The sequence below is a fragment of the Heterodontus francisci genome, chromosome 14 (assembly GCF_036365525.1).
Source record: "Heterodontus francisci isolate sHetFra1 chromosome 14, sHetFra1.hap1, whole genome shotgun sequence".
NCBI lineage: Eukaryota > Metazoa > Chordata > Chondrichthyes > Heterodontiformes > Heterodontidae > Heterodontus > Heterodontus francisci.
Genome location: NC_090384.1, coordinates 10,748,901 through 10,761,885, shown reverse-complemented (window position 1 = coordinate 10,761,885; position 12,985 = coordinate 10,748,901). Strand labels below are relative to the sequence as shown.

The following is a 12,985-nucleotide window of genomic DNA, read 5'->3' as shown; positions in this document are numbered from 1 at the left end:
TAGCTTTTCTCATTCATTCAAGGCAAGACCAGCTTATACTCCCCATGCATAATTATCCTGAATGGATTATCTTGCTGAGCCATTTCGGAGGGTGGTTAAGAGAATATTGCATCCTGTTCTGGTCACCACACTTTGGAAGGATGTGAGGGTCCTTGAGAGACTGCAGAGGAGATTTACCAGAATGGTTCCAGGGATGTGGGATTTTAGTTACAAGGTTAGGTTGGAAAAGCTGGGTTTGTTCTCCTTGGAACAAAGAACATTGAGGGGAGATTTAATCAAAGTGTATAAGATTATGACAGGCTTAGGTAAGTTAGACAATGAAAAACTGTTCTCATGAACAAATAGTACAAGGACTAGGGGACACAGATTGAAAGTATTCGGCCAAAAATGCAGGGAGAATATGAGAAACCACTTTTTTATGCCGTAGGTGGTAATGACCTGGAATTCGCTGCCCATAGGGGTGATGGAAGCAGAGACGATCAAAGAATTCAAGAGGAAGTTTGGATGGCCACCTGAGAGAAGTAGACTTGCTGGGCTACAGTGTTTGAGCCGGGGAGTGGGACTGACTACATAGCTCCCTGGAGAGCCGGCATGGACTTGAAGAGCCGAATGGCCTCCTTGTGTGTCATAAATGATGCTATGAGTCAACACACATTACTCTGGGTCTGAAGTCACATACAGGCCAGACTGAGCATGGACAGAATTCCTTCCCTGTAGGACATGAGTGAACCAGATGGGTTTTTACAACAATATGGTAGTTACATGATCGCCATTACTAAGATTAGCTCTTCATTCCAGTTTATAACTGAATTTAAATTCCCCAGCTGCTGTGATGGGATTAGAACTCGTGTCCCAACAGCATTACTCCAGATGTCTAGATTGCTCGTCTAGTAAAAGAGCCACTGTGCTACTGATCCCAAGGAACACAAGCGAGGCAGGTGCACCCAGGGGCAACAGCGGACAAACATGAAAGGCATTGCGAGCATGGCACAGCATGAGCTTAAATGAGGGCGGCGACATGGAACGAGCGAGTGGGATTGATGGGGTAGTGGGCACATGGGGCTGACGAAGAGCAGGGGAGCAAGCAAGTGCACAGTGCCAAAATGGAATTGAGCGCGAAGGGCCAACGGGGGAGCGAGCTGGTGGGAGGGGGTGGCCAAGGGGGAGCGAGTCGGGGAGCGATGTGGAGGGGTAACGTGGGAGCAAGCTGGGGGGGGTAGTGACAGGGGAGCGAGCTGGGGGGACCGACGGCGGGTGCGAGCTGGGGGGAGCGAGCCGGGGGGGCCGACTGGAGTGCGAGCCGGGGGTGGGGGGCCGACGGGGGAGCAGACAGACCGTAGAACGAGCGTGCAGGTCAGACAGACGGGGCAGCGAGTAAGTCGGACAGACGAGGGAGTGTGCACGCGGGGCCCACTGCGATGGAGAACATGCACAGAGCAGACCCAGGAAACACTCCTGTTTCAACAGCTCAAAACTAAAATTGTTGCCCTACATGTCTCATTATTATGAAAATCACAAAGGGATCAACAGCACTCTTTGGCCCCACTCCCTTTCCCCAATACTCACTGCTAGATATTGGGGTCCGAGTGTGTTAAGCCCAGCCAGGTTGCCCCACATGGTGGCTGCATTAAGCTGCTGCATCTGTTGCTGGAGCTGCTGAGCAATTCGTTTCTGCTCCTTGTCCTTCTGTGTGTCGGCAAACTTCACAACAATCGGGGATGAACAGCCCTGTTGAAGAGAAACCACAGTTTCAGCAAGCCAGGGTGGTTAAAGTGGGACAGCAGGAGAGGGGGGCGGGTGTCGAGTGCAGCGGGGGTGGGGGGGCTAGAGGCCAGGGTTCAGTGCTGGTGCAGGGGAAGGGGCATGGGTAATGCACGCTGCGGGTGAGGTTGCACCAGGGGTTGGAGGCCAGTGCAGCCGACAGGTGGGACTAAGAGCAAGCTTCTGGAGGCGGGAGGTTGGGGCGGAGGTGGGAGAAGAGAGTGTGGCAGGATCTCGGGGTTGGGGGGGCGGGGGGCAATTTCTTGAAGTATGGTAACCAGAAGCAATGACGAGGATAGTAACTGGCTTCAGGACAATGGTGTAAATTGATGTATTTTGCTAGGAAGAATGAAGAGAGGCAATATAGTATAATTATAAATGGAGTGCAGAAACAGAGAGACCCTGGGGTATATGGAGACAAACCTTTGAAGGTGGCAGGACAAGTTGAGAAGACTGTTAAAAAAGCATATAGCATTCTTGATTTTATTAATAGAGGAATAGAGTACTAAAACAAATGAGTTATGCTGAACCTTTATAAAATACTGGTTAGGTCTCAGCTAGAGTATTATGTTCAATTCTGGGCAGCGTACTTCAGGAAAGATGTGAAGGCCCTAGAGAGGGTGCAGAAGAGATTTACAAGAATGGCACCAGGGATGAGGGACTTCAATTATGTGGAGAGACTGAAGAAGGTGGATTGTTCTCCTTCGAGCAGAGAAAGTTCAGAGGAGATTTGATAATGATGTTCAAAATTGTTGTTTTCAATAAATTAAATAAGGAAGGTGAGGAGAATTCTTTTAAAGCAATGAGTTATTGTGATCTGGAATGTACCACCTGAAATGGAGTAACCAAACAGCTAATAAGGATGAGGAACTTAAGGTAATTAATATCAGCAGAGAAGTCGTACTGGAGAAACATAAGGGACTAAAATCTGGCAAATCCCCACGACCTGATGGCCTACATCCTAGGACTCTAAAGAGGCAGCTGCAGTAATAGCGAATGCGTTCATTATGATTTTCCAAATTTCCCTAGACTCTAGAACGGTCCCAGCAGATTGGAAGTTAGCAAATGTAACACTGCTATTCAAAAAAGTAGGGAGTGGGAAAAAACAGAAAACTATATGCCAGTTAACCTGACATTAGTCAGTGGGAAAATGCTGGAATTAAAACCTGTGTTTTGCTGACAGACCAGAGAAAAAGATCTATTCTCTCTGAAAAGAAACTCTGCATTTCAAGGGAAAAAAGTGCTACATTTAAGGTGAGGTTTTGACCTACCTGAAGAAAGAGGCAGAGACCCAGAAAAAAGAGGAATTGCTACACTCTGTGGAGAAACACTGTTTTGGAGAAAGAAAGGCTGTGTTTTGGGTGTGGCAGGTTGCTGTTGTTGCCAGTCAAGAATCCCTGCCTGAAGAGTGAGTTCTGTAGTTGCTGTGCGCTGTAGAGAAGGCTCCTTTATTAAGAGTAAGTCATGCTGACTTTTGTGTTTTGGAAGCTCCTGAAATCTCAAGAAAGTTTCGACTGTTAGACTGCTGCTTTAAAATTTAAATAAACCTGTGGCTACACCTGTTGCTGAAAGATCTGTGTGAAGCCTGCTGCAGACGAACTACCTGAATGCCTATCCACCAGATTGTTTGTTAATTTCAATTGGAGACTTTGAGTGGCATCTGACTATTCGACTCTGGGACACCTCACTGATCCAGAAACAACCCACCAGGAGTTACAACGCAGTCATTTTATTATCCAAAAAAAACCTGTTAGAAAATCAATATAACCAATTAACCATTAGTAACTGAATGTACGTATGTGCGTGAGAGTTAGGAAGATTAAGGAGTTATAAAATCTTTTCATACATATTGATTCTACTCATTATCGTTTAAAACTTGGTTTATTGATAAATAGTTAATTTTGTTGTGAACTGTGGAGTAATGGGACTGAATTAACAGTGCATTACTCCCGCCTTGGTCGTAAAATTACAAACATACAAATTAGGAGGAGTAGGCACTCGGCCCCTCGATTTATAGCACAGAAGTAGGCCACATTCCCACCTATCCCCAATAACCTTTCACCTGCTTGCTTATCAAGAATCTATCTACCTCTGCCTGAAAAATACTCAAAGATTCTGCTTCCTCCGTCTTTTGAGGAAGTGAGTTAGAAAGATCCACGACCCTCTGAGAAAAAATTTCTTATCATCTCCATCTTAAATGGGCGACCACTTATTTTTAAACAGTGGCCCCTAGTTCTAGATTCTCCCACAAGAGGAAACATCCTTTCCACATCCACCCTGTCAAGACACCTCAAAGTCTTATATGTTTCAATCAAGTCGCCTCTTCTAAACTCCAGCGTATATGAACCTAGCCTGCCCAACCCTTCCTCATAAGACAACCCGCCCCAGGTATTAGTCTAGTAAACCTTCTCTGAACTGCTTCCAAAGCATTTATATCCTTTCTTAAATAAGGAGACCAATACTGAACACAGTACTCCAAATGGCCTCACCAATGCCCTGTATAACTGAAGCATAACCTCCCCACTTTTGTATTTTGTATTAAGGAAGTTTTAACAATGCACTTAGAAAATCACAGTATGATCAGACAAAGTCAGCATGGTTTTATGAAAAGGAAATAGTGTTTGACAAATTGAAGAGTTTTTTTGAGGTTTAACTAGAAGAGTAGATAAAAGGGAACCAGTAGATGTAGTATACTTGGATTTCCAAAAGACATTTGATGAGGTGCCACACAGAATAATGGAATTGGGAGTAATGTATTAGCATGGATGGAGGATTGCTTACAATGAGGAAACAGAGAGTAGGGCTAAATGTGGCACTTTCAAGATGGCAGGCTGTGACTAGTGGAGTGCCGCAAGGATTAGCGCTGGGCCTCAGCTATTTACAGTCATAGAGTCTTAGAGAGATACAGCACCGAAACAGGCCCTTCAGCCCGGGTCCGCGCCGACCATCAACCACCCATATATGCTAATCCTACATTAATCCTCTTTTCCCTCTCACATCCCCACCTACCTACACTAGGGGCATTTTTTTTTTACAATGGCCAATTTACCTATCAACCCACAAGTCTTTGGCATGTGGGAGAAAACCCACACAGTCACAGGGAGAACTTGCAAACTCCACACAGGCAGTACCCAGAACCGAACCCGGGTCACTGGAGCTGTGAGACTGTGGTGCTAGCCACTGCGCCACTCCTAATCTATATTAATGACTTGGATGATAAGATTGAGAGTAACATACATAAGTTTATTGATGAGACAAAGCTAGTTGGAAATGTGAGCTATGGGAAGAACACAGAGAAGCTGCAGAGAAATATCAAGTAATTTAAAGCACAGGAGGCGGCCATTCGGCCCATCGAGTCCATGCTGGCTCTCCACGGAGCAATGCAGTCAGTCCCACTCCTCAGCTCTATCCCCATAGCCCGGCAAGTCTATTTCTCTCAGGTGGCCATTCAACTTCCTCTTTAAGTAATTGATCGTCTCCGCTTCCCCTACCCTTGTGGGCAGCAAGTTTTAGGTCATTATCACCCGCTGCATTAAAAAAAGCGCTTTCTCATTTTCCTCCGCATCTTACGCCCAAAATTTTCAATTTGTGTCCCCCTAGACCATGTACCATTTGTTAACGGGAACAGTTTTTCAAGTGTGGTGACCAGAACACTGGTCACAATACTCCAGCTGGGGCCCAACCAGAGCTTTATAAAGGTTCAGCATAACTTCCCTGCTTTTGTACTCAATATCTCCATTTATGAAGCCCAAGATATCTTTACGAACAACACTCTCAATATGTCCTGCCACCTTCAAACCTTCAAAGATCTATGCACATGCACCCAAAGGTCTCTTTCTTCCTACACACTATTTAGAACTGTACCATTGAGTATAATTGCCTCTCCCTATTCCTTCTGCCAAAATGCATCACCTCACACTTGTCAGTATTAAATTTCAGCTGCCACCTTTCTGCCCATTCTGCTAGCCTATCTATGCCCTGTTGCAGGCAGCTCATATCATCCTGTCTGCTTCATCTCCAAGCTTAGTGTCGTCATCAAATTTTGAGATTCTACTCTGTATTCCAAGACCCAAGTCATTTATATATAGCAAGAAAAGCAGTGGTCCCAGCACTGACCCTTGGGGAACACCACTGTCTACCATCTTCCAGTCTGAAAAGCAACCATTTACTATGACTCACTGTTTTCTGTCCTTAAGCCAATTTTTTAATTCAATTGGACATTGACTCTCCTATTCCAAGAGCCTCAATTTTGTTAACCAGCCTTTTAAGCGGTACCTTATCAAATGCTTTCTTAAAATCCATATAAACAACATCCACCACACTCCCATTATCAACCTTCTGTTACTTCATCAAAAAATTCAATTAGGTTAGTCAAGCATAACCTGCCTTTTATAAATCCATGCTGGTTATCCTTAATTAACTCGAACCATTGATATTTTCTCTGATTATTCTTTCCAAAACCTTACCAACCACTGATGTTAAACTAACTGGCCTGCAGTTGCTAGGACTGTCCTTACACCCTTTCTTGAATAACGGTTACACATTTGTCACTCTCCAATCCTCCAGCACCTCCCCTGTATCCTGGGAAGATTGGAAGATTATGGCAAGCCCTTCCGCTATCTCCATCCCCACTTCCTTTAGCAACCTAGGATGCAAGCCATCCGGACCAGGTGACATAACTACCATAAGCATAATCAGCCTTTTTAATATCCACCCCCTCTCAATTTGTATCCTGTCCCCTGCCTCTACTCTCTCGCCTTCTACTGATATTTTGTCAGCCTCCATTTCCTTGGCGAACACTGATACAAAGTGCTCATATTAGCCTTACCCTGCACATCTAAGCATATATTACCCTCTCTGTCCCTAATAGGCCCTACTCCTCCTCCCACTACTCGCTTACTATTTACATGCCGGTAGATCTTTGGGTTCCCCTTTATGTTGACTGCCATCTATTTTCATATTCTCTTTCTGTCAGTCTTATTTTCCTCTTCACCTCCCCTTTCAACTTATTGTATATGGCCTGGTTCTCACTGAATGAGTTCACCTGACATACATCATACACCTTTTTTTGTTTCATCATCATCTCTATGTCCCTCGTCAACCAAGGAGCCCGGTTTTGGTTCCCCTAGCTTTCACCCTTGCTGGATTGTTCCTAGCCTGTACCTGAAGCATCGCTTCCTTAAAGATTACCATTGTTCCGATACAGTTCTTCCTGCCAGTCTTTGGTTCCATTCTGGCTAGATCCATTTTCATCAGGTTGAAATTAGCCCTCTTTCAATTGCGACATTCTATCTTATTTTGTTCCTTGCATTTCTGCATTACTAGTCTAGACCTCATGATACGATGAACATTCTTACCCAAGTGCTCCCCTATAGACAGGTTAAGCGAGCAGGCAACAATGGAGTATAAAAGTGTGAAGTTATTCACTTTGGTAGTAAGAATAGAAAAACAGAATTTTTTTTTTTAAAGCGTGTAACTTGTAAATGTTGATTTTCCAAGGGACTTGGGTGTTCTCGTACAAGGAACACATAAGTTAGCATGCATACAGGACACAATTAGGAATGCAATGGCATGCTGACCTTTATTGCAAGGGATTTAGAGTACAAGAATAAGGAAGTCTTGCTACCATTGTACAGGGCTTTGGTAAAACTTTGGAGTCCTATGCACAGTTTTGGTCTCCATATTTAAGGAAGGATATACTTGCATTGGAGGCGGTACAGCCAAGGTTCACTAGATTGGTCCCTGGGATGAGAGGGAGGTCCTATGGTGAAAGGCTGAGTAAATTCTGCCTATATTCTCTGAAGTTTAGAAGAATGAGGTGTGATTTCATTGAAACATAGATGATTCTGAAGGGGCTTGACAGGGTAGACACAGAGATTCTTTCCCTAGTTGGTGAATCTAGGGGACAGAGTCTCAGGATAAGGGGCCGATCATTTAGGACTGAGATGAGGAGAAATTTCTTCACTTAAAGGTTTGTGAATCTTTGGAATTCTTTGGATGCTCCATCTTTGAATACATTTAAGGCTGGACAGACAGATTTTTGGTGTCTCAGGAAATCCAGGGATATGGGGCACGGGTAGAAAGTGGATTTGAAGCCGAAGATCAGCCATGATCATACTGAATAGCAGAGCAGGTTCGATGGGCTGTATGATCTACTCCTGCTCCTAGTTCTTATGCTCTTATAAAATGTGGAGGAAACAGATTCAATGTCAATTTTTATAAGAATATCGAATAGGTACTTGAACGGGAAAACACTGCAGGGCCATGGGGCACAGGCTGCTGAATAGGACTAACACTTTCAAAGAGCTGGCATAGGCATGACGGGCCAAATGGTCTCCTGGCAGGCTGAGAGACTGAGATTCTAGGTCAGGACCCACCTCCATCGTCTGTGACTGGTGCATGGTCTTGATTGCATTCTGTGCCATTGATCGCGTCGCAAATGTAATAAATGCACAACCTGTGGGGAGACAACAGATCTTCAGGGAAAAGGATCCAACAACAGACACAGCACGGTAGCTTCAAAATATACACACTGGGTGCAGGACAAGCCTGGCACACGAGGGTAGCAGAAGTGACAGAGCCAACATACAAGGAACAAAAGAAAGGGTTTGTATTGCTAGAATGCCTTTCATGACCTCCCGAATGATTTCACAGCCAATTGAGCGATTTTGAAGGATAGTCACTGTTATAATGTAGGAAACGGGGCAAGCATTCTTTGCACAGCAAGATCCCACAGGCAGCAATGAGACAATGACTAGGTAATCTGTTTTTAGTGAGTTTGCAAAGGGATAAATTTTGAACAGGTACCAGGAAGGTTGCAGATGTAACCCCATTGTTTAAGAGAGCAGGGAAAACGGGGAACTACAGACCTGTTAGCCTGACATCGGTAGTAGGGAAAATACTAGAATGTATTATAAAGGACGTGATTACTGGACACTAAGCAAATAATGGTCTGAATGGGCAGAGTCAATATGGATTTATGAAGGGGAAATCACGTTTGACAAACTCGTTAAAAGTTTTTTGAGGATGTTACTGGGTTGCTACCCAGGTTAATAGGGCTGTTAAGAAGGCATATGGTGTGTTAGCTTTTATTAGTAGGGGGATCGAGTTTCGGAGCCACGAGGTCATGCTGCAACTGTACAAAACTCTGGTGAGATCGCACCTGGAGTATTGCATGCAGTTCTGGTCACCGCATTATAGGAAGGACGTGGAAGCTATGGAAAGGGTGCAGAGGAGATTTACTAGGATGTTGCCTGGTATGGAGGGAAGGTCTTACGAGGAAAGGCTGAGGGACTTGAGGTTGTTTTCGTTGGAGAGGAGGAGGAGGAGAGGTGACTTAATAGAGACATACAAGATAATCAGAGGGTTAGATAGGGTGGATAGTGAGAGTCTTTTTCCTCGGATGGTGATGGCAAACACGAGGGGACATAGCTTTAAGTTGAGGGGTGATAGATATAGGACAGATGTCAGAGGTAGTTTCTTTACTGAGAGTAGTAGGGGCGTGGAACGCCCTGCCTGCATCAGTAGTGGACTCGCCAACTTTAAGGGCGTTTAAGTGGTCATTGGATAGACATATGGATGAAAATGGAATAGTGTAGGTCAGATGGTTTCACAGGTCGGCGCAACATCGAGGGCCGAAGGGCCTGGACTGCGCTGTAATGTTCTAATTCTAATTCAGAGTAGATAAGGGGGAAGCAGTGCATGTAGTGTACTTGGACTTTCAAAAGGCTTTTGATAAAGTTCCACATAAGAGGTTACTAAGCAAAATTAAAGCGCATGGAATTAGGGGTAATATATTAGCATGGATTGAGGATTGGGTAACAGGCAGAAAACAGATAGCAGGAATAAATGGGTCATTCTCAGGTTGACAGGCTGTGACCAGTGGGGTACCACAATGATCAGTGCTTGAGCCCCTGCTGTTCACAATCTATATCAATGATTTGGATGTGGGGACCAATTGTAATATTTCCAAGTTTGCGGTCGCCACAAAACTTGGTGGGAATGTGAGTTGTGAGGAGTAAGAGGCTTCAAGGGGATTTAGACAGGCTGAGTGAATGGGCAAGAACATGGGAGATGGGATATAATGTGGATAACTGTAAGGTTATCCACTTTGGTAGGAGGAATGGAGGTACAGAGTATTTCTTAAACGGTGAGAGATTGGAAAGTGTTGATGTCCAAAGGGACCTACATGTCATTGTTCATAAGTTACTGAAAACTAGCATGCAGGTGCAGCAAGCAATAAAGAAGGAAAACAGTATGTTAGCCTTTATCACAAGAGGATTTGAGTACATGAACAAAGAAGTCTTGCTTCAATTGTATAGAGTATCGGAGAGGCCGCACCTGGAATATTGTGTGCAGTTCTGGTCCCCTTGCCCGAGGAAGGACATACTTGCCATAGAGGGAGTGTCGTGGAGGTTCACCAGACTGATTCCTGGGAGGGTGGGAATGTCCTATCAGGAGAGATTGAGAAGAATGGCCCTGTATTCGATGGAGTTTAGAAGAATGAGATGCAATCTCATGGAAACTTACAAAATTCTTAAAGGGATATATAGGGTAGATGCAGTAAGGATTGTGTCCCCTGGCTGTAGGGTCCAGAAACAGGGGACACAATCTCAGAATAAAGGGCAAGCCATTTAGGACTGAGATGAGAAGGAATTTCTTCACTCAGAGGGTGCTGAATCTTTGGAATTCTCTGCCCCGAAGGGTGGTGGAAGCTCAGTCACTGAGTAAGTTCAAGACAGAGATCAATAGATTTCTAGTTACTAATGATATCATGGGATATGGGGATAGTGCGGAAATATGGCATTGAGGTAGACGATCAGCCATGGTCTAGAATGGCAGAGCAGTTCAAAGGGCTGGATGGCCTACTCCTGCTTCTATGTTCCTACGAAAACTCCCCTACTTTTCTTCAAAATAGGGACCGTGGGATCTTTTACATCTCATCAAGAGGACATACAGGACCTCAGTTTAATAACTCATCCAAAAGCCTGCGAGTGCCAGTCTGGACTACATGTTCGGCCCTGCAGTAGGACTTCAAGCGACAACCCTCCGACTGAGGACTATAACTGCACTCTCCAGCCCCGAGATTATGAAGGGAAAAATGAGCCTCTCTTCCTGCTCTCGACTGCTACCCAGAGACTCCTGCTGAAAAGTACGGTGTGGGACAGTTCTGTATGGCAACAGGATCAGGGGCAACATCAATTCCCCACCCTCTCCACAGTTGACTCTCCAGGATCACACCTGAAGAGAGAGACTTTGATGGCCTACTGGAAGATGACAAACATCCACGGCACCCATTTCTCCCCCTCCGCCTTTACCCACCCATCCCTTCACGAGAAATGAGTGGGTTAGGCCAGGATGGAATGGGGCAAACAGAAGAGGCAAAGTGCTGGAGCAAGGTGCTTTTATATACAGGGACACAGGAAGAGAAGTCGGCCATTTAGCCATTCAATGAGATTGTGGCTGATCTGTGACCTAACTTCATAACAATCACAGAAATTTACAGGCCCATTTGGATCATCATGTCCATGCTGGCCGACAAGTAGCCATCCAGCCATACAAGCCACCATCTTGCTCTCAGTCTGTAGCCTTGTAGGTTATGGCACTTCAAGTGCATATCCTAGCACTTTTAAAATGGGGGTTTCTGTCTCTACCACCCTTTCAGGCAGTGGGTTCCAGATCACCACCACCCCCGGGTGAAAAAATTTCCTCTCGAATCCCCTTTAAACCTCCTACCTCTTACCTGAAATCTATGCCCCCTGGTTATGGACCCCTCAACCAAGCTGAATAGGGCCTTCCTATCCACTCTAGATTCCTCATAATTTTATACACTGCAATTAGGTCTCCCTTCAGCCTCCTCTGCTCCAAAGAAAAGAACCCTAGCCAATCCAATCTTTCCTCATAACTAAAATTCTCCAGTCCAAGCAGCATCCTCATAAATCTCCTCTGCACTTTCTCTGGTGCAATCACATCATCCCAATAGTGCAGTGACCAGAAATGCATGCAGTACTCCAGCTGTGGCCTAACTAGTGTTTTATACAGTTCCAGCATAACCTCCCAGCTCTTATATTCTATGCCTCAGCAAATAAAGGCAAGAACCTCATATGCTTTCTTGACCATTTTATCTACCTGTCCAGCCACCTTCAGGGATCTGTGGACATGAACTTCAAGGTCCCTCCACTCCTCTACATTTCTCAGAATCGTACCATTCATTGTGTATTCCTTTGCCTTGTTAGCCTTCCCCAAATGCATTTCCTCACACTTCTCCGGATTGAACTCCATTTGCCAGTGTTCCACTCAACTGACTAGTCCAGTGATATCTTTCTGAAGTCTACAGCTTTTTTTGGTCAATGTATATATCATCTGCAAACCCCCTACATTCAAGTCCAAATCATTGATATACACCCAAAAATACCATGGACCTAGTATGAGCCCTGTGGAACCCCACTGGAAATAGCCTTCCAGTCACAAAAACACCCATCAACCGTTATCCTTTGCTTTCTACCTCTAAGCCAATTTTGGTTCCGACTTGCCACTTTGCCTTGGATGACATGGGCTTTTACTTTGTGGGACCTTATCAAAAGCCTTGCTAAAATCTATGCAGATTACATCAAATCTGTTACCCTCGTTGACCGTCCTTGTTACCTCCTCAAAAAATTCAATCAATCAGGTTAGTCAGACACAACCTTCCTTTAACAAATCCGTGCTGACTGTCTTTGATTAATCCATGGCTTTCTAAGTAAGGATTTCTCCTGTCCATCAGAATTTCTTCCAATAATTTTCCCACCATCAAGATTGGGCTGACTGGCCTGTAATCACTCAGTATATTCCATTATCCCTTTTTAAACAATAGCACATTAGCTGTCCTCCAGTCCTCTGGCACCACACCAGAGAGAATTGGAAAATGATGGTCAGAACCTCTGCTATTTCTTCTCTTGCTTTTCGTAGCAGCCAAGGAGACATTTTGTCTGGGCCTGGGGATTTATTCACTTTCAAGGTTCTAAACCCCTTAAAACTTCCTCTCTGACTATGGTCAATTTCATCTAATATTTCACACTCCTTTTCCCTGGTTGCAATGTCTACATCATCCCTCTCTTTTGTGAAAACAGAGACAAAGTATTCATGAAGAAACGTAGCAACATCCTTAGCTACAACACTGGCACCTATCCGGCAATGTGGAAAATTGCCCAGGTTTGTCCTGTCCGCGCGTTAAGGCACAAAGCCT

The 12,985-nt window shown here is 44.8% G+C and overlaps 1 protein-coding gene across 6 annotated transcripts in view; it reads right to left on the bottom strand.

The window, feature by feature from the left end:
- The window catches only part of celf1 (cugbp, Elav-like family member 1), a 271,714-nt gene that overhangs the window by 79,837 nt on the left and 178,892 nt on the right, over positions 1 to 12,985 (bottom strand). For all 6 annotated transcript variants that reach the window (XM_068045887.1, XM_068045883.1, XM_068045886.1 and 3 more), the window contains 2 exons: positions 8,139 to 8,218; positions 1,567 to 1,728 (listed from right to left, as the gene is read on the bottom strand). In XM_068045887.1, coding sequence (XP_067901988.1) covers positions 1,567 to 1,728; positions 8,139 to 8,218 — 242 coding nt within the window. The remainder of the gene's footprint in view (positions 1 to 1,566; positions 1,729 to 8,138; positions 8,219 to 12,985) is intronic.